Raw genomic sequence first — 20,433 nt, 5'->3', positions numbered from 1 at the left:
GACCTTTGTTGGCAAAGTAATGTCTCTGCTTTTTAATATGCTGTCTAGGTTGCTCATAACTTTTCTTCCAAGGAGTAGTGTCTTTTAATTTCATGGCTGCAGTCACCATCTGCAGTGATTTTGGAGCCCCCCCAAAATAAAGTCTGTCACTGTTTCCACTGTTTCCCCATCTATTTGCCATGAAGTGATGGGACCAGATGCCATAATCTTAGTTTTCTGAATGTTGAGCTTTAAGCCAACTTTTTCACTCGTCTCTTTCACTTTCACGAGGCTCTTTAGTTCTTCTTTTCTTTCTGCCATAAGGGTGGTGTCATCTGCATATCTGAGGTTATTGATATTTCTCCCGGCAATCTTGATTCCAGCTTGTGCTTCATCCAGTCCAGCATTTCTCATGATAGACTCTGCATATAAGTTAAATAAGCAGGGTGACAATATACAGCCTTGACGTACTCCTTACCTGATTTGGAACCAGTCTGTTGTTCCATATCCAGTTCTAACTATTGCTTCTTGACTTGCACGCAGATTTCTCAGAAGGCAGGTCAGGTGGTCTGCTATTCCGATCTCTTTAAGAATTTTCCACAGTTTGTTGTGATCCACATAGTCAAAGGCTTTGGCATAGTCAATAAAGCAGAAGTAGATGTTTCTCTGGAACTCTCTTACTTTTTCAATGATCCAACAGATGTTGGCAATTTGATCTCTGGTTCCTCTGCCTTTTCTAAATCCAGCTTGAACATCTGGAAGTTCATGGTTCACCTATTGCTGAAGCCTGGCTTGGAGAATTTTGAGCATTACTTTACTAGCTTGTGAGATGAGTGCAATTGTGCGGTAGTTTGAGCATTCTTTGGCATTGCCTTCCTTTGGGACTGGAATGAAAACTGACCTTTTCCAGTCCTGTGGCCACTGTGGAGTTTTCCAAATTTGCTGGCATATTGAGTGCAGCACTTTCACAGCATCATCTTTCAGGATTCGAAATAGCTCCACTGGAATTCCATCACCTCCACTAGCTTTGTTTGTAGTGATGCTTCCTAAGGCCCTCTTGACTTCACATTCTAGGATGTCTGGCTCTAGGTGAGTGATCACACCATCGTGATTATCTGGGTTGTGAAGATCTTTTTTGTATAGTTCTTCTGTGTATTCTTGCCACCTCTTCCTAATATCTTCTGCTTCTGTTAGGTCCATACCATTTCTGTTCTTTATTGTGCTCAGCTTTGCATGAAATATTCCCTTGGTATCTCTAATTTTCTTGAAAAGATCTCTAGTCTTTCCCATTCCATTGTTTTGCTCTATTTCTTTGCATTGATCTGTATCTATATATATTTTTTTTGAGTTAATAAATTTTTGTTGCTTAGGATGATTTGTTAAAAATTGAAGTATAGTTAATTCACAATGTTGTGTTAGTTTCAGGCGCATCTATATGACAACCCTCCAAGGGAAAAATGCCCCAAAGGAAAAGTGATTTGGTCAGCTGATGAATTGGAGTATGATTGCTAAACTAGATAAAAATATTGCATCAGTGTTCAATTTACTGGAATTGGTAACTAAATCATGGTTATGGCCAAGAATATCCTTCTCCTTAAAAATACTCCCCAAAGTATTTAGAGATAAATAAGGTGTAACTTCCTCTCAAACGGTTCAGAAAAGAACTATGTACATATGTTTATCCACATATACAGATAATGATAAATAAGACACTTATACACACAGGAAGTGTACACACACACGCACACACGCACATGAGAAAGAGAGAGAGGGATGGGGGAAGAGAACAAACAAATGATAAAACAGTATGAAAATCTGTCAAAAGGGAATTAACTGTTCTTCATGCACTTTTTATTTCTTTAACTTTTCTATGCATTTGAAATTCTTTCAAATAAAGGTTTAAAAAAAGCCTCCAAACTTCAACTTAGTCTTTGAAAGCCTATGTTATTTATTTTTGGATTTTCTATTGTATTTTGCTTTTCATCATCATCTGCTTTTGTTTTTACTAATTTTTATTGAAGTATAGTTGCTTTGGGGTTCACAGGTGGCTCAGTGGTAAAGAACCCGCCTGCCATGGCAGGAGATGTGGGTTTGATCCCTGAGTTGGGAAGATCCCCAGGAGAAGGAAATTGCAACTCATTCCAGTATTCTTGCCTGGGAAATCTCATGGATGGAGGAGCCTGGTGGGCTATAGACCGTGGGGTAGGGAAAGAGTCGGACAGGACCCAACCGCTAGACAACAATGATAGTTGCTTTACAAAGGAGTTTCTGTTTTAAGTCCCAAATTTCCGGTTTCTTGGGAAGGCAGAGACACCACAGTATGTGAACACGTTTCTGATTCTCCTTCAATTTGCAAACATATGAAATCACATGGAATACCATGCAGATGACAGGGAGGTAGATGTGTGTGTATGTATAACCCCGTCTCTCTCCCCAATTTAAACTTCAGGATGCAGTCTCAGTGCCCGCAGGGGTCAAGCCAGCATGTGAGTGAGTGAAACAGGCCAGGCGTAAGAAGAGTCAACTACTAGAAATACAATAAAACTTTCTTGATTTTTTTTTTTTTTACTGGGCTATGGGGAAGCACAAAATGTCATACAAACAGGTATGCTAACTGCAAATGATATTTTCGAGTCAAACTGGGAAAAAAAAAACAGAAATATTTAATAACATGTTTTCGTCTCAAAACCCCTCAGACCTAGAGGATTCTAGGCTTCCAGCCCCTGGGACCATGCGGGAATGTGTTTCTGTCACGTCGAGATGTGGAGTACGGAATCCCACTGGGAGTCCTTCAGCTGGGAGCAGTACTCAGTTTTACTCAGTTTCATAATGGAAAAGAGCTGTTCACAAATGTAGGTGCTCCCAAACATGGACAGGATCTTGGCACAGTGGGTCTTGTACTTGGGGTAACTGCCCCAGAGGTGTTTATAGAATTCCGGTATTCCAACCTTGTCGTATTTGGTTTTCAGGACCGTGTTGCACTGCAGATCAATCACCTCCATCTGCAGGGCTTCCTGGACGCTCTCGATCTTCATGGAGAAAGGGGAGCTGAACAGGGTCAGTTCACTTTCGTAGAGTTTGAAATCGGACAGCCTTCTCTGGAACTCCGTCTTCAGCTCCACGATTTTGGGAATGTAGTTCAGGCCGTCGCTTTCGTTCCTGGAAACTGATTTCAGGGTGGGAAAGTGGGCCAGGTTATTCCTGGCCAGATGAGTCTCCCAGAGGCACAGTTTGGCCAAGAAGGCCCGAATCAAGTCGTACATCTGCGTCACAATTTGGGAATGCCCTTGCAGGGAGATATTCAACGTGTTCAGGTGCATGGTCATGTCCACCAGGAAGGCCAAGTCTTTGATCCAATCTTGAGAGCTCAGCTGAGGCAGGGGCTTGCCTCTGGAGGACATGAAGGAGTCAATCTCTTCCAAGGATTCAAAGAACCTCTTCAGCACCAGCCCACGGCTGAGCCACTTAATCTCCGTGTAGTACAGAAGGCTGCCGTATTGGCAGTCCAGCTCATAGAGCAAAGTGGTGAACTCGCTGTGGTTCAGTCCGCGGGAGCAGATCCAGTTCACGGCGTTAACTACCACACTCATGATGTGGTCCATCTTTAACTTCTGAGCACAGAGCGATTCCGGGTGGATTATGCAGCACACGGACTTCAGATCAGAGCCCTTGCACACCATCGCCACCTTGGACTTGAGTTTCGTGACCAGCCCATCGTTGGCGTCTACCATGGCAGGGGTGCCGGTGGAGGCCACGCTGACTAGTTTCGACCAGTCGATATTAAACTTTTTCAGACTTTTCTCAACACGCAAAAAGATCTCGTTTCCAGACTTCGTACCCGTCATGGGCACCGTATCTAAAAGTTCTTCTGACACATCAAAATTCTCATCAACTCCCCGGATGAAGATGGCCAACTGGGTGGTGTTGTTTATATCTGTGATCTCGTCGATGGCAATGGAATAAGCCACAAAAGATCTGATTTTTTCACGTAACTTCTCCCACAGGTTCCCAGCCACGTCTTCCACAGGCTGGACGGCAGCATTTTCCCTTGGATTCATCTTGGCAAACACTTGTTTTTGCTCGGGACACACGGTGTCTGATGACCCTAAGAGATACTTTCTGAGTCCTTCCTTTAGCTCCTGGAGCTTCTCATCACGCATCTTCTCGGTGTACTGGTCATAGTGCTTGCTGTGGTTGGTTTGATAATGGCGTCTCAGGTTGTATTCTTTGGATACCGACATGCTCTGTTTGCATATTAAACAGGTAGGGATATTCTGCACTTCCACGAAGAAATAAGCTCTCTCCCACTTTTCTTGAAATACACGGCCCTCTTGATCTATCTTCCTTTTTCCCACTTTTGATAGAGACATGGAGACAAGAAAGAGTTCACTTTTCTCTTGACTGTTAGAAAAACATCAGCAAAAGCATGATGACAAATGCAGGGGATAAGGTGGCTGGGGGGCGTGGGTTAACTGGAGAGTAACCCAGCTCTGCAGAGGTGGGGGGTGGGGCTGGGGACACTCAGGGCCAGCGAACTATTGCCAAGGGAGCGTGGCCCCACGCTGGCTGGATCTTCAGATTTCTAAAGAAAACCTGGAAATGAATTTTTATGAAAAAGCCCTGGTTTTTCCGTATCAGCCACTAATTCCCTTTTTTAAAAGGTTGATGAGTCAAATGAAAGACGTCTTTGGTGAGGGTCAGTAAGTGGCTATGTTTGTTCCACCTGGTTTAAATGAGAATGATTTGAGATTGTATCTGCATTTTAACATATTGGGCTTCCCTGATGATTCAGCAGGTAAAGAATCTGCTTGCAATGCAGGAGACACAGAAGACTCAAGTTCGATCCCTGGGTCGGGAAGATCCCCTGGAGGAGGAAATGGCAGCCTACTCCAGCATTCTTGCCTGAAAAATCCCACAGACAGAGGAGCCTAGCGGGCTACAGTCCAAAGAGTTGGACATAATTTTTTTTCAATGGCTTTTCAAGAGAATTTTGAAATAACAGAGAAGGGGATGAGCACAGAAGGCATATGATTTACCTGCTATGAGTCCCAAAAGACACTGGGGACAGCCACAGACCCTCACAGAACTTACATGGTTTCAGTGTAAAGAAATGGGCCACAATGTACGTGAGCTTTGCTTCAAGAGAACACGGGTATAAAAATTCACTTTAAGGAAATGCAGACAGAGACGGTCAGTTCAGTAGTTGCCTGAGACTGGGGGTGGGGATGGGAAATGACTAGAAATGGGCAGGAGGAATCTTTAGGGGATGATGGAAATGTTCTAAGATTAGATTATGGTGACAGTTGCACAACTCTGTAACTTTACTGAGAAAAATCACTAGACTGTGTACAGTTTGCACAAGTGAATGTTATGGTATGTAAATTATGCCACAATAAAGCTCTTAAAAAGGTACAAAGCTATTTAGCAACCAGATGAATTTAGGAATAATAACTGTGCATTTCAAGAGAAGAGTTTTGCTTCCAAAAATTAAAAAAAAATTTTTTTTTTTGAGATGGACCATTTTTAAAGTCTTTATTGAATTTGTTACAAGATTACTTCTGTTTTAGGTTTTGACTTTTTTGGCCCTGAGGCATGTGGGATATCTTAGCTCCCTGACTAGGGATTGAACCTGCACCCCCAGCCCTGGAGGTGAAATTTTAACCACTGGATTTCCAAGGAAGTTCAGAGCTTCCAAAATTTAAGTGAGGAGGTTCTCTAGTGATTCAAACTTTTGGAACCATCTCTGCATTTTCTGCTTTTTTTTTTCTTTCTAGAGACACCTTATTTTTTTAAATTTACATTGAAACAGAGTTGACTTACAATGCTGTTGTGTTAGTTTCAGGTATTATATACATATGTTCTTTTTTAGACTCTTTTCCATTATAGGTTAATGCAAGATGGGTATAATTCCCTGTGCTATACAGCAGGTCTTTGACAGTTACATTGTCCGCTTTAATATCCAATAGGATTCTGACTTGCTTGCAAGGATTCTAGGGGAGACATGAAAAATATCTGGACTTCCCCAGTGGTCTAGTGCTTAAGATGAGCCTCTATTGCATGAGGCGTGGGTTCGATCCCTGACTGGGGAACTAAGATCCCACATACCCAGTGGTGCGGCCAAAAAAAAAAGTTTTAAATTAAAGTGAAATTTAACAAGCAGAAAGGCTGGAACATTGCTCCATCAGAACAGAAGTCAGCCTCGGCACTGGCTGGAGTGGGTTCTGGGAGCCCTGCTGTGCCAGGCAGGAGCCCTGCTGGTTCTGAACCGTGGGGAGGTCAGTGGTTAGAGATTCTGGAGGCGGGGCTGCGGTGGCCAGGCAGGTACTATTTACCAACTAAGGTGGAGCAGCAGTAGTTCAGTATTATGAGCACCTTCCTCCACCATAAAGGACTCTTGAATAAGAGTGTGGTGTGCTATCACACAGAGCAAGCTCCACCAAACTAATATGAGAAAAAAATGGCCTGGCTAAGAAAACACAAGCAACAGAATTAAAGCGCTTTATAAGAAGCAGAAAAAATGAACATAGAGAGCGACATGTTTTGGGACTTGTTGCTGGTGGTCCAATGGCTAGGATTCCAAGCTCCCAATGCAGAGGGCCCCGAGTTCGATCCCTGGTCGGGGAACTAGGTCCCACGTGCTGTAACTAAAGATCCTGCATGCCACAGCTAAGAACCAGAGCAGCTAAATAAATAAGTAAAAAGTGGCATGCTTTGCTCTGAGACTCAAGGCTCAGGAAGGAAGGACCCCATGGTGAGTGCCCCGAAGACAGCTCACACCTCACATCGAGGGCTGGAACCATCTTCTCTCCCCCGGAATACTCACCATTGCTGAGCTCAAGACCTGGAAGTGGTCTGAAGAGAAAAAGAGACATTGGTGAGTGCAACAAAGGGCACTTTTCCTGTCTTGTCCATTTAGTTCTATTTGACAAACTTTTGTGACATCAGCTACGGGCTAAAGTAAGACTGGTTGCCCAACGATTACCAAGAAATGGGCGCTAAAACACACAGCTCCCAGAAGCAGAAGCCGATGAACTGGGACTTCCCTGGTGGTCCAGTGGTTAAGAGTTTGAGCTCCCAATGCAGGGGGCCAGGGTTCGAGTCCTAGTCAGGGAAGTAGAGCCCGTATGCTGAAACTAAGAGTTCCCACCTGCTGCAATGAGGATCCCGCATGCCGCAACTAAGACCCAGAGCAGTCAAATAAATAAATTAAAATAAATGTTTTTTTTTAAAGGAACACCATGAGCTGAGTATGAGGGGCAGTATCACACAGCACTTGACTGACTTGACCGCTGGGACCCACCGCCCACCTTCTGGGGTGAGAATCCTGGTGCCCCCCGACTTGTCCACCTTGAGGAAGTTAGATCTGCAGCTCATTCTCCTGACCTGGCAGGGAACCCTCATGTACCTGATGACTGTGAATTTGATAAAGTCTGCGGCATCCAGGATTCTTCTCATGGAGCTGATTTCTAGGTAGCCGGGGGCTTTGAAGACCACCCCCGGGGGCATGCCATCGATCACCACGCAGCCAGGGTTGAAGGTGATCTTCCGGTAGGGAACTTTCACAGGGAAGTCCACTCCAATGGCTTCACCTGCGGTGAGACGAGCATAAAGCCAGTTCAATTTGTTATTTGCTTCTCCCAAACCGAGCTTTATCTTTAAGGTCAAGCTTTCAAAATTATTCACGTCAAGTGATAACAATGGTGATCAGCCATTATTTTATTTTCCAGGTGTGCTAGGATGCAAGAGTGATTTTAGTGATTTTGGAAATTGGGAATGGGTAGGATAGCAGACTCGGTTTTACTATGCATGAAATAGGGATTGTCCACCTAAAAAGGTTTTCTGAGGATTAAATGATTCATCACATGTCAAACGCTAAAAACAATACTCAGCCATGGGAAGAAGTTGGTAAGTCAAAGATAGCTATGGTAGTTATTTTTTAAATTGAGATAAAATTAATATATAACATTATATTAGTTTTGGGCATACAACATAATGATTTGATAAAGATAGCTTTTTAAAACAATTTTTTATTGAAGTATAGTCAATTTATAATGTGTTCATTTCTGTTGTACAGCAAAGTGATTCAGTTATATATATATATATATATAACACACACACATTTTCTTTTTAAAATATTCTTTTCCACTATGGTTTATCTTAGGATATTGACTTTATTTTTCTTTGCTATACAGTGTGACCTTGCTGTTTATCCATTCTATTTATAAACGCTTACATCTGCTAACCCCAGCTTCCCACTCCATCCCTCCCCCAACCTCCTCCTCCTTGGCAACCACCAGAGTGTTCTCTACGTCCATGATTCTGTTTCAGAGATAGGCTCACTTGTGTCCTATTTGAGATTCCACAGGAGGTGATATCATATAGTATTTGTCTTTCTCTTTATGACTTACTTCACTTGGCGTGACAATCTCTAGTTGCATCCATGTTGCTGCAAATGGCATTATTTCATTTTTTTGTGTGTCTGAGCAGCATCCCATCAAACAGAGGTACTAGGTCTTCTTTATCCATTCATCTGTTGATGGACGTTTAGACTGTTTCCATGTCTTGGCTATTGTGAGTACTGCTGCTATGAACATAGGGGTGCATGTATCTTTTTGAATTATAGTTTTGTCTGGATATATGCCAGGAAATAGAATTGCCGGATCATATGGTAGTTCTATTTTTAGTTTTCTAAGGAATCCCTATATTGTCCCCCACAGTGGCTGCACCAACTTATTCCCACCAACAGTGTAGAAGGGTTCTCTTTTCTCCACAGCCTCTCCAGCATTTATCATTTGCAGATTTTTAAAATATGGCCATTCTGACTGGTGTGAGGTGGTACCTCATTGTGATTTTGAGTTGCATATCTCTAATAATAACGTTGAGCATCTCTTCACGTGCCTATTGGCCAAAAGATAGCTATTATTACTATTATGTAATTAGTGTTTCTGTGTAAAATACACCCTAATTTTGATCACAGCTCCTTAAGAGAAAGATCAATTTCTTAAAGTAATTAATTAGAAAGAAATATTTCAAATATATATTCAAAACTCTGAATATGCAACAATATAAAAACGTACCAAATTTTCGGCTAAAAAGGTCATTGACTTGCTCTCTTAGTTGTTTTATTTTTTCAAGGCTTGATAATCTTTCCTTCTCATTGTCTAAAAAAATTTAAAAAAAAGTTTATTTATGTATTTGCCCCCGACCCCAAAAGGCCATTGGAGAAAACCCCCATTAGCTCACGAGAAAGTACTTTACCTGGCTTATCAATTTACGTTTAGCAAAAAGTAAGCATTTTGTAAATTTGTAAATTTAAGGCATTAGAGATGTCTTTCCTTAGTTGACAGGGTGAACTTAGCAAAGAAATAGCTCCGAGAGGTTAACCCATGTCACAAAACAGTTAAAATATAATAAAATGAAAAACACAGTCTAAATTTTGACAAAATCAGATAGAATTCTATACCTGGGACTGTCACCTGAACGATGTTAAGGTCTTCAACACCTGCTGCAGAATTTGTAATATTGGGTGAACTGGTTTTTCCTTAAACAGAAATTGAAATTCAGAACTTATAGAAAATTAGACGACTTCTGCTCTAAAACTATCAAACTGCCATTCTGATCAGAAGGCCCGAGGAGGGAATTCCCGGTGACCTAGTGATTGTGACTTGGGGCTTTCACCGCCAAGGGCCCGGGTTCAGTGCCGGATGGGGAACTAAGATTCTGCAAGCAGCCCAATGTGGCAAAAAAAAAAAAAAAAGGCCAGACTAAATTTTTAAAACTCCAGAGAATATTTAGCTGTGGAATAACAAGCTGGCTTGGCATTAATTGATGTTTGAGTCTCTGCAGTTTAATCTCTGTGTCAAAGGGGAAAGGGCTCCATGGCTTTTACTTAGTTTGTAGCCCCTGATACTTCACAGTCAGTCTAAATTGATTTAAAAAGAAGATTGTTTAAAAATACATTTCCCGGGACTTCCCTAGTGGTCCAGTGGTTAAGACCCCAAGCTCCCAACGCAGGGGGCACAGGTTCATTCCCTGCTTGAGGAATTAAGATCCTGCATGCCACTTGGCCAAAGGAAAAGAAAAAAAAATCCCTTTATTGTTATTCTCAATTTAAGGAGGGGTGAAGAAAGGAAGACATATGAGTGCATACAAGAGAGCACTTAAGAAGCAGACGACCCATGAGAAATGATGAAACAAGACAGTCAAGGAAAAGCTCAGATGGGGTTAAATAGTAAAAGCGCAGCTGATATTATCACGGTCTGGTCAAATGACAGACACTACGCTCCCTTAAGTTCTACGTGAGAAATGAAATGAGCCCGTCTAGTCCTTTCTGAGGGACTCGGAGCTCAGTCCCTGTGTTCTGTGAACGATCAACTACTTGGATATCTGAGATTCTACGTCGGAGAGCAAGACCTCAGAAGGACATGAGGAGCCACCCCACCCTGCTCTTCCCTGCCCTGGTCACACACACACACACATCGATTTCACTCTTTTCCCCGGAGCAGTCTTTTGAGGCAAAAGGAACGCTATACTTAGCAGTGCAAATTAGGCAAGGTTTTTGGCAACCAACCTTCAATTTTCACCTCAGCTTCAGGGTCCTCACTCGTTTCTGAAGGGACAAGTTGAGTAGAATCTTGAAAAAAAAATTTTCTAAAATGACATTCATTGTTACATATGCTCATGTTCCAATATTTTACTGCTTCTCTATCCCCAAAGTCGCTTATCCTGGCATTTTAAATGCATTCCATATTTAATAAACAGAGGTATAAACACAAAGGTAATTTTAATTTTAAAAGGGATAACAGAGTAATAAAAGTTTGCCTTAACTTACAGGGGATAAGGGGAGATAAGAAACTTTCAGGGAGCAAATGATACGAAGTTACCCACAGTAAGGGACACAGAATAGTCTTCTCTTTGAGCTAATGGAATTCACTGGCAACAATGTTTTCTGGTTGTTGTTGGGAATTACTGAGATTTTTCGAAAACTATTTGCTCCTCTCTTATCCTGCCAGCAGCCCCCAGGTGATTCAAGGTCTATCATTACTTGGACTCATAACTGAGTTTTCTGCTGGATAAGAATTGTGACACGTACATTAAGTTGGCGTCACCGGACTCAATGGAAATGAGTCTGTGCAAGCTCCAGGAGATGGTGAAGGACAGGGAAGCCTGGATGCTGCAGTTCACGGGGTTGCAAAGAGCTGGACACAACTGAGCGACCGAACAACAGCAACAACATACACGTTCTACATACAGACAAGAGCCTGGCTAGATTATCTCACCTGACGGGCTCATTTTAGAAAGATCTGTCAGTTGTTACATTAATCAATTGTTAGTAAAAGAAGAAAAGACTAGAACACAAGACTGTTTTGATTTTGTACTGTTGTCGTATGAGATGCAACCTTTAGGGAAAAATGGCTGAAGGCACATTGGGCTGCGTGTGCTGTTCTTGCAGCTTCTTCTGAATCTATTGTTCAGTTGCTAAGCTGTGTCTGACTCTTTGCGACCCCATGGACTGTAGTCCACTGGGCACCTCTGTCCATGGCATTTCCCAGGCAAGAATATTGGAGTGGGTTACCATTTCCTTCTCCAGGGGATCTTCCCAACCCGGGGATCGACTATAACTCCTTTAAAATAAAAAGGTTTCAGGGAGTTTTCTGGTGGCCTAGGAGTTAGGCCTGGGCTTTCTGGGCTTTCACTACCATGGTGTGGGTTTTAATCCCTGCCTAGGGAATTGAAATCTGGTAGGCCGTGTGGTTTGGTCAATAAAGAAAGAATAAAGGGACTGGCATAAAATAGAAAGCTTTTAAAAATCAAACAAGGGGCTCCCCTGGCAGTCCAGTGGTTCAGACTTCACCCTCCAGAGCAGGGGGTTTGGGTTTGATCTCTGGTCGGGGAGCTGAGATCCCACAAGCCTCGGGGCCAAAAAACCAAAACATAAAACAGAAGCAGTATTGTAACGAATTCAATAAAGACTTTTAAAAAATGGTTCATATCAAAATAGTCTTTTAAGAAAAAGTTTATTCTCTGCAAAATACTGTAAACTAAAAAAAAAAGAGAGAGAGAGAGAATGCCTCAATTTTCTAACCTTCCATTGGTAATTCCGTTTCTATTACTTCAGTGCCTGCAGAAGAATGACGGCTCTCTGAAAGGAAAGCAAACAATATATTAAAAAGGCAGAAACACATATTTTAAAAAAGACATCATTTGAAACTAAGGCAAAGAATTCAAGACCCACAAAGGAATACCCACGAAATATTTATAGACTCCTTGAAATAGAATTCATACAAATGATCCTTTCTTTATGCTTTTTTTCCCCTTAACCTATGCTTTGGAAAAACTTAAAACATAGAAAAGCAGAGAGAAGGCAAAATGAGGCCATTTGTCCATCCTCCAGCATCAAGTCATCGACTCAGGTCATTCTATCTGTGCCCCAACCACCGCCCCCCCGGCTGCTGTTGTTTAGTCACTCAGTCGTGTCAGATCTTTGCAACCCCATGGACTGCAGCACACCAGCCTTCCCTGTCTTTCAGTCTCCCTGAGTTTGCTCAAACTCATGTCTCTCGAGTCGGTGATGCCATCCAACCATCTCATCCTCTGTCGTCCCCTTCTCCTGCCATCAGTCTTTCCCAGCATCAGGGTCTTTTCCAATGTGTCGGCTCTTCACGTCAGGTGGCCAAAGTATTGGAGCTTCAGCTTCAGCATCAGTCCTTCCATGAATATTCAGGGTTGGTTGCCTTTAGGATGGACTGGTTTGATCTCCTTGCAGTCCAAGGGACCCTCAAGAGTCTTCTCGCACCACAGTTTGAAAGCATCAATTGTTTGAAGCTCAGCCTTCTTTAGGATCCAACTCTCACGACCACTGGAAGAACTGTGCCTTTGAGTATACGAACTTTGTGGGCAAAGAAAAGTAAGTACCCCCATTGGTAGTTCACTGTGAATCTCGGAATGCAGTGTGCAAATGCCTACACTGGAGGAGTCCATCTCTCTTCTGTTAGCGACACCGTATTGCGACGACCCACACAACGAACAATTATCATCATCATCTCATATCTAGTCAGTGTTCAACTTTCCTCAATTCTCATACCTGTCTTTGAAAAAAAAAAGACACATACTTTATACTGGAAGTAGTTTTAAACTTACGGGAAAGTTGCAAAAATAAAATAGTACAAAAAAGATCCATCTACCCTTTACTCAGATAGCAAAATGCTAATAATTTACCATTTGTGATCTTTGTCTTTCCCGATCTCTGGCTCCAGATGGAGACACACATCTGGATTTCTTTTTTGATCTTGCCTAATTGCTCTGCTTAGGACCTCCAATACAGTGTTGAAAAGAAGTGGCAAGAACAGACATGTTTTGTTTTTTTTTTAATTAATCATTATTTTTCACTATGCTGGGTCTTTGTCGCTGCGTGCAGGCTTTCTCTCGCTGCAGAGAGAGGGGCTACTCTTCCTTGCCGTGCGCGGGCTTTTCACTGCGGTGGTTTCTCTCGTTGTGGAACACAGGGCCTAGGTGCAGGGGCTTCAGTAGTGGTGGTGCGCGAGCTTAGCTGCCCCGCAGCACGTGGGACCTTTCTGAGTCAGATGTCGAACCCATGTCCCCTGCACTGGCAGACATATTCTTAACCAATGGGCCACCAAAGAAGTCCCTGACATACTTGTCTTGTTCCTGGTCTTAGGGGGAAAGTCTTCAATCTTTAAGTATAACATGATCTATGTAAGTTTTTAAATAGACGCTTTTAATTATGTTGAAAAAGTTCCCTTCGGTTCCTAGTTTCTTGAGCGTTTTTTAAAAATCATGAAAGGTATTAGATTTTGTCAAATGCCTTTTTCCTACATCTACGAGGACAATCGTGTGGGTTTTGTCCTTTATTCATTATGTTGCTCTTCTGTTGACTCATTTCCATAAGTTGAGCTAATCTTGCCTTCCTAGGAGCAATCACTATATGGTCACTGTGTGGTCAGGCCATTCAAGATGGCTGTTCTCTTGCTCTTAGTACATCTCCCCACTCAACCAGACCCTGCTTCACCCACAGGACTACCTCCATCCTCTTGCTGCTGCTAAGTCACTTCAGTCGTGTCCGACTCTGTGTGACCCCATAGACGGCAGCCCACCAGGCTCCCCCGTCCCTGGGATTCTCCAGGCAAGAACACTGGAGTGGGTTGCCATTTCCTTCTCCATCCTCTTAATTGGGGCTTAATTAGTAACTACCTACCTCGCTTGCCCCCTACCCCAACTGTTGGTTTCCCCGGTAACCAAAGAGCCAGTCTGATGTCAGTTCCTCCCTATAAATGAAAGCCTCCTCCTCCGAGTTAGCGAAGGTTGCTGTCACTTCTTGTCTGCTGTTTGCTGCACAAAGTGCGTGTTGCTTCAGGACTTTGCTTCAGATGTGTAAGATCCCTTATCCAATAAGCCACTGATGTCTTTGTCGCTGGGCTTTTTCTTTGTTCTCAAGGTTTGCAGGCCTGAGGCGGAGGTACATACCCAACAGGTATGGATGTATAAACTTATGACTGTTTTATTGAGGATTTTTGTTTATCTGTTAATAAGCGATATTGTTCTGTAGTTTCCTTGTGCTCTTTGGTCTGGTTTTTGTATCAGGGTGATACTGGCTTAACAGAATGAGTCGAGAAGTATTCCCTCCTCTATTTTCTGTAAGAGTTTTTGAAGTTGTGGTGTTCATTCTTTAAACATTTGGTAGAATTCACCAGTGAAGTCACCTGATCCTGGGCTTTTGTTTGTAGGAAGCTTTTCAACGACTATTCAAAATTCTTGTTACGTGACTGTTCAAAATTTGTGTTTTATCTTTAGTCAGTTTCAGTAATTTGTCCATTTCATTTAGGTGACTCAACTTGTTGGCATACAATTGTTTACTATTTGTGATAGGCAGATGACCGCCCCCCCCTGCAAAAAAAAAGATATCCAAAACCTGTGAATTTTTATGTTACATGGCAAGGGGAAGATAGGATTAGGTGTCCTCATTGATAACCTTCAGAAAAGATTATCCTGCATTATCCAGCTGGGCTCTGTGTAATCAATGTTCAGAGTATTTCAATGTGGAAAAGGAAGGCAGAAAGATCAGTGTTGCAGTGATGTATTTTGGGAAAGGCTACATTAATTTCTTGACCTTGGACCTCTTGTTCTTGGGCTCCTTGACCTTGACCTTGTTCCCTTGTCCTGGAAGCCTTTCCCCCCACATCACGCCACGTCGGCCGGGAAGAGGCCAGAATGGTAGTGGTGCTCTGACATCCATCCACATCAAGGCAGCCTGGGTGCAGTACAGCTCAGCAAAGCTTACACAGGGCGTTCTTCATTTCCGGGAAGAGATGGGTCCCTGCAGACCTAAAAGACCTACGGGACGTCCATGGGCTTCACGTGGGCCAGGATACTATATGAACCTCTGTAGACGTTGTGTCGGGGGTCTTCTGAGAGATCTGTGTTACAGATGGATCATGAGGTCCTGGTGTGTGTGTGGGGTAGCTTCTGAGCACTTGTGGGGCCATGGCTGACTTCACTGGGGGCTCCCTAGGGGCCAGTCGCCATTCTGAGCAGGTCACATTGATGGTCTTTTTGGATTTAAAACTATCTCCCTTACTTAAAGGAGACAGAAAGATATCAATACTTCAGCATGTATTTAACCTAAGTGGTTATAAAAACATTCAGTGCTATGGAATATCGTCCATGATGTCAGGCAATCTGGAGCTTTTTTGGTATCAAGAAGGAAGCTGTTCTACAAAGATGTCTTGAATGGTTCTGTCATTTTCAAGCCAAGTGGAAGAAAGACTATAAAGTCATACATTTAATGTAAATATTTCTCTTCAAACAATGTACTTCTTTCTGAAAAGTTAAAATAGAGTGATTGCAGGTGCATCTAATTTATTTATTTCACTGATGCCTTTCAGAGCAGAATCTGTAAGTATCCTATCCCTGATTGTACACAATTTGATCATTTAAGTTCAAAAATACATTCTTGGGAGTTAAGAATTTGTTTCTAAATGACTATTGTTTCGAACAACAGTCATTTAGAAACAAATGTTACACTGATTCTTCATACTGAATTCAGCAAGCACATCTGAATGTCCAGGATGTACAAAGTCCCGGGCTTGGGACTCCAGGGCAGGAGTAAGATGCTATGTTTCCCGCCACTAGCTGAGGGAGTCCTCGGCAAAAGCATAAATATAGGACTTCCCTGGCAGTCCAGGGGTTAAGACTCCACCCGTCCAATGTGGGCGGGCATGGCTTCGATCCCTGGTTGGGGCACTAAGATGGCACATGCTGTTTGGTGTGCCCAAAAAAAAAAAAAAAAAAAAAAAAAAAGGCAAAAATAGAACACAGCAGGTCACACTAAATGCTGGAAGCTCCTGCAGGAGTTGAGGTTCTGACTGTGCCCAGAAAGAAGGGGGACGCTCCTCAGAAGTCTGCAGGATAGGAAGGAGAGCCACAGCGAGGGATCAGCTTATATAAAAGCCCCGTGGAAGGGGGACTCGGGGCCATGTACAAGGAACCACAGACAGAGCACGTGTCTGAAGAACGGAGGGAGGGTGATGGTGGGGGAGGCAGATGACACAGGAGGGAACACCAGAAAGAGCAGCAGGGGTACTTTCCTGGCGGTCAAGTGGTTAAGATTCTGAGCTTCCGCTGCCTAGGGCACAGGTGTGATCCCTGGTCTGCTCACAATCCGCCTGCAATGCAGGAGACCCTAGTTGAATTCCTGGGTTGGGAAGATCTGCTGGAGAAGGGATAGGCTACCCACTCTAGTATTCTTGGGTTTCCCTTGTGGCTCAGCTGGTAAAGAATCTGCCCGCAATGTGTAAGACCTGGGTTTGATCCCTGGGTTGGGAAGATCCCCTGCTGAAGGGAACAGCTACCCACTCCAGTATTCTGGCTTGGAGAATTCCATGGACTGTGTAGTCCATGGGGTCTGAGCAATTTTCACCTCTAGGGCTTCTCTGGTGGCTCAGGTAGAGTCTGCCTGCAGTGCAGGAGACCCAGGTTCAATCCCTGGTTTGGGAAGATCTCCTGGAGAAGGAAATGACAATCCACTCCAATATTCTTGCTTGGAAAATCCCATGGATGGAGGAGCCTGGCAGGCTACAGTTCATGGGGTTGCAAAGAGTCAGACATAACCGAGCTACTTCACTCTCTCTCTCTCAGGGAGCTAAGATCCTGCATGCCTCATGGGGTAGCCAAAAAAGAAAAGGAACAGTAGGAACATGGAAGGAAACTGGGACTTTACAGGTGATACGGAGCCACAGACAATGTGAATGGGGGAGAGACGTGAACAGATCCCAGCTTTCAAAGAATACATAATTGGGGTGGGTTAGGATGTATGGGCGGACAAGGAGATGGCACCCACTCCAGTACTCTTGCCTGGAAAATCCCATGGATGAAGGAGCCTGGTAGGCTGCAGTCCATGGGGTTGCTAAGAGTCGGACACGACTGAGCGACTTCCCTTTCACTTTTCACTTTCATGCATTGGAGAAGGAAATGGCAACCCACTGCAGTGTTCTTGCCTGGAGAATCCCAGGGACGGGGGAGCCTGGTGGGCTGCCGTCTATGGGGTCGCACAGAGTCGGACACGACTGAAGTGACTTAGCAGCAGCAGCAGGATGTATGGGATGGGCTGAGAAGAGATCCTCTGCCCCTCTGCCCAGATGTAAGGAGACTGGTCGTGGGGCACAGGGCAGGAGCGGGCAGAAGAGGGTGGGTGGGGTTGGCCCACGACAGAGCAATTACAACAGAACTTCCGTTGGTCTCTGCCTTTTAGATCTTTTGGAAAAGGTGTTTTTAGTAAAACTTACAGAGCTAAGTAATGCTGCAGGAAAATTCCAAAGTTTATGATTTTGTAGGAAACATTTTCAATCTGATAATATTTGAGGAAGTAATTGCAAATCGTCCTACACTCTGCAGTGGAACTGGAAGATGGAGAAAGGATTGGAACACTGTGCAGTTGTCATAGCAATAAGACGGTATCCTGTCACCATGAGGGCCCCAGCTGACCATCAACCATCATCAGCCGGGGGCTGGCAGGATTCTTTGCGTGGAGAACAGAGCCACCCAACCGCATAGACCACCCACCTGCACCACCTTTGGAATGTTTGTGCATTTGATAACAACCATCTTCTTCCTGTTGAATTTATATGCTGGCAGGGAACTCATATGCTGCCTTTCTAGTAAAAAAAGGCACTTGAGTTTCTTAACTCTGTCTCCATCTCTTTTATCTTAATATCTTCTCAGCAACTCAGACTGGACAGAAGCAGCTTAAGAGGGGAATATTTTAGAACACACAAAACAATACTTAATAGACAAACTCAAGTAAAAGGCAGCCTGAAATACCTTTACAGTCACGCATGCCCAGAATCATATGGACTCAGGCTACGTATTAATACAATCCATTTTATGACTGTGAAATTGTTCACCTTAATGTCACTGTGCTAGATTCTACATAAATATACATGGATCTTTATGACTCTTTGCTTATTTGTTCAGATGAGCACTAATTAAAAGTTTCCATCACAGACAACTTTTAGAGAAGAAAGTTATTATAAAATGGCATTACCTTGCATACTATATTCATAGTAATTAGGATCTTCTGATTCTTTCTTGACTGACACAACTTCTGCTTTCAGTGAAATACCTTGGAATGCAATGGAAATTATAAAATGATGCGTTAAACTCACCAACAGAGATGTGACCAGCTAATATCCCTTCCAGGTTGTTTAACACAGTAACACTGTGGTCAGCAAAAGAACCTGTAGCTCATGCGCTATGAACGGATGGGTTAATCCACATAAAAATATAACACAGCATAAAAGAAATGAAAGACTGAGGGAGGGAGGGAAAGAAGAGAAGGAGAAAGAGGTCTAGTTCCCAGTTTGGAGAGATTCTCCCTTTCAAGATGGCTGAATATGTACATGTATTTACATGAAATACTGTAAACCTTCTTCTGTAATGGGGCCTGAATTGGCACAGATTATCTTAATTTACTTATTACAACAGGATGAATTTCAAAAGCTGGGGAAACTACATTAGTAAAACCCAAAGGCTTTATCAGGGAAAGGTGTGGGAGATGGCAAAAATTAGCCACAGATGTCTCCCATCCCAGTATACACACCTGTTTGCAACCTAACTTTCCCACTCCTGTTTTCTCCAAGTGGAAAACTACCCGCCTTGTAAACCTGGGGTGGCCATGTGACTTGCTTCGGCCAATGGGATGTAGACAGAGGTTTGAAATGTGCCTGGGGCTCCGCTTCTGTTGTTTTTGGAGCAGAGCTGCCAGGTGAATGAACCTGGAGGATGTGAGGCTCAGAGGAGAGAGACTCAGCTCTGCTGCCTGAGGCCGCGACCCCGGAGGACGGCCAGCCCAGCCCAGAGGACAGCCTGGTCCACACACAGACGTGTGAGAGAGATGGAATCACGGTTTGAAGCCACTAAGTTCTGGGGTGCAGGCGGTCTTTTATACTGCAATAGATAACTGATACTGAAGTATACATATAATCTAACTGTGGAAGTTAACAGAGGCAAAAACAGTAATTGTGACACAGCTTGGGATTTCACTGTTCAGCATTAATTAACAAGTTCCGGGGTGGGGGTGGGGGCCTTCTGAAATTAACACCTCTGTTGGCATAGGGATAGTGAGATGGGGTATTAAAGAATGTGATTATCAAAAGGGCTTCCCTGGTGGCTCAGCTGGTAAAGAATCTGCCTGCAATGCGTGAGACCTGGGTTCTTCCCCTGGGTTGGGAAGATCCCCTGGAGAAGGGAAAGGCTACCCACTCCAGTATTCTGGCCTGGAGAATTCCAAGGACTGTATAGTCCATGGGGTAGCAAAGAGTCAGACACGACGGAGCGACTTTCACTTTTCACATATCACTAGCCTGAATTTTTGTTTGAAACGTGTATAGCTTTTGTAACTTACAAACTTCTAGGTACAATTTCCAAGTTGATTAGGCACTAATGCCTGTACTCAAACATCTGATAAATGTGTGATGGCTGGGCTGTCAAAGAAAAACGCCTGTTCATTGCAGGCAACTGAAAGCAGATTTGAAGCTGCGGAATGCACAATGTGTTTGAAATGGTAATGAAAACGGGCTGGCTTCAGCTTTTCCTCAACACACGAGGCGGAAATTCAAAAGGCAGAACCCGGTTAAACAGCTGTTCGGTGCGTCAGGTGCTACACAGACGTCGTGGGAAGTAAGGCCAAGGGATGGTCAGCTCTCAGAAGCCTGTAGGCAGCTGGAAGCGATTCGTACCATGAAATTCACAGCAGAAAGTCACATTATTAGGGAACACATATTTTATCTTAAGGGGAACCACATCTCCAAACAGAGACCTCCACAAAAGAGGCCTATTTTAAGGCCAGTGGGAATGACTCATCCACCCTACAGCTGGTGAGGAAGGAGAAGGGGGCGGGGGCGAGCGAGGGGCATGGTTCCGTGAAAGGGCCCCCCTCAG

At 43.6% G+C, this 20,433-nt stretch overlaps 1 protein-coding gene across 3 annotated transcripts in view; it reads right to left on the bottom strand.

Moving 5' to 3' along the window:
• Nucleotides 1-2,521: 2,521 nt before the first annotated feature.
• The window catches only part of LOC104998892 (general transcription factor II-I repeat domain-containing protein 2), a 46,995-nt gene continuing 29,083 nt past the window's right edge, over nucleotides 2,522-20,433 (bottom strand). The window contains exons 9-16 of one of the 3 annotated variants that reach the window (XM_010854271.1): nucleotides 18,539-18,616; nucleotides 12,065-12,121; nucleotides 10,550-10,612; nucleotides 9,443-9,520; nucleotides 9,057-9,140; nucleotides 7,385-7,568; nucleotides 6,803-6,831; nucleotides 2,522-4,333 (exon numbers count right to left, since the gene is read on the bottom strand). In XM_010854271.1, the coding sequence (XP_010852573.1) occupies nucleotides 2,730-4,333; nucleotides 6,803-6,831; nucleotides 7,385-7,568; nucleotides 9,057-9,140; nucleotides 9,443-9,520; nucleotides 10,550-10,612; nucleotides 12,065-12,121; nucleotides 18,539-18,616 (2,177 nt within the window). In that variant the 3' untranslated portion in view covers nucleotides 2,522-2,729. The remainder of the gene's footprint in view (nucleotides 4,334-6,802; nucleotides 6,832-7,384; nucleotides 7,569-9,056; nucleotides 9,141-9,442; nucleotides 9,521-10,549; nucleotides 10,613-12,064; nucleotides 12,122-18,538; nucleotides 18,617-20,433) is intronic. The other 2 variants (XM_010854272.1, XM_010854273.1) reach the window with 2 other exon arrangements.

Source organism: Bison bison, unplaced genomic scaffold (assembly GCF_000754665.1).
Source record: "Bison bison bison isolate TAMUID 2011002044 unplaced genomic scaffold, Bison_UMD1.0 scf7180017864340, whole genome shotgun sequence".
NCBI classification, from domain to species: Eukaryota; Metazoa; Chordata; class Mammalia; order Artiodactyla; family Bovidae; genus Bison; species Bison bison.
Note: the sequence above shows the minus strand (reverse complement) of the source record. Positions and strands in the feature narration are given on the sequence as shown.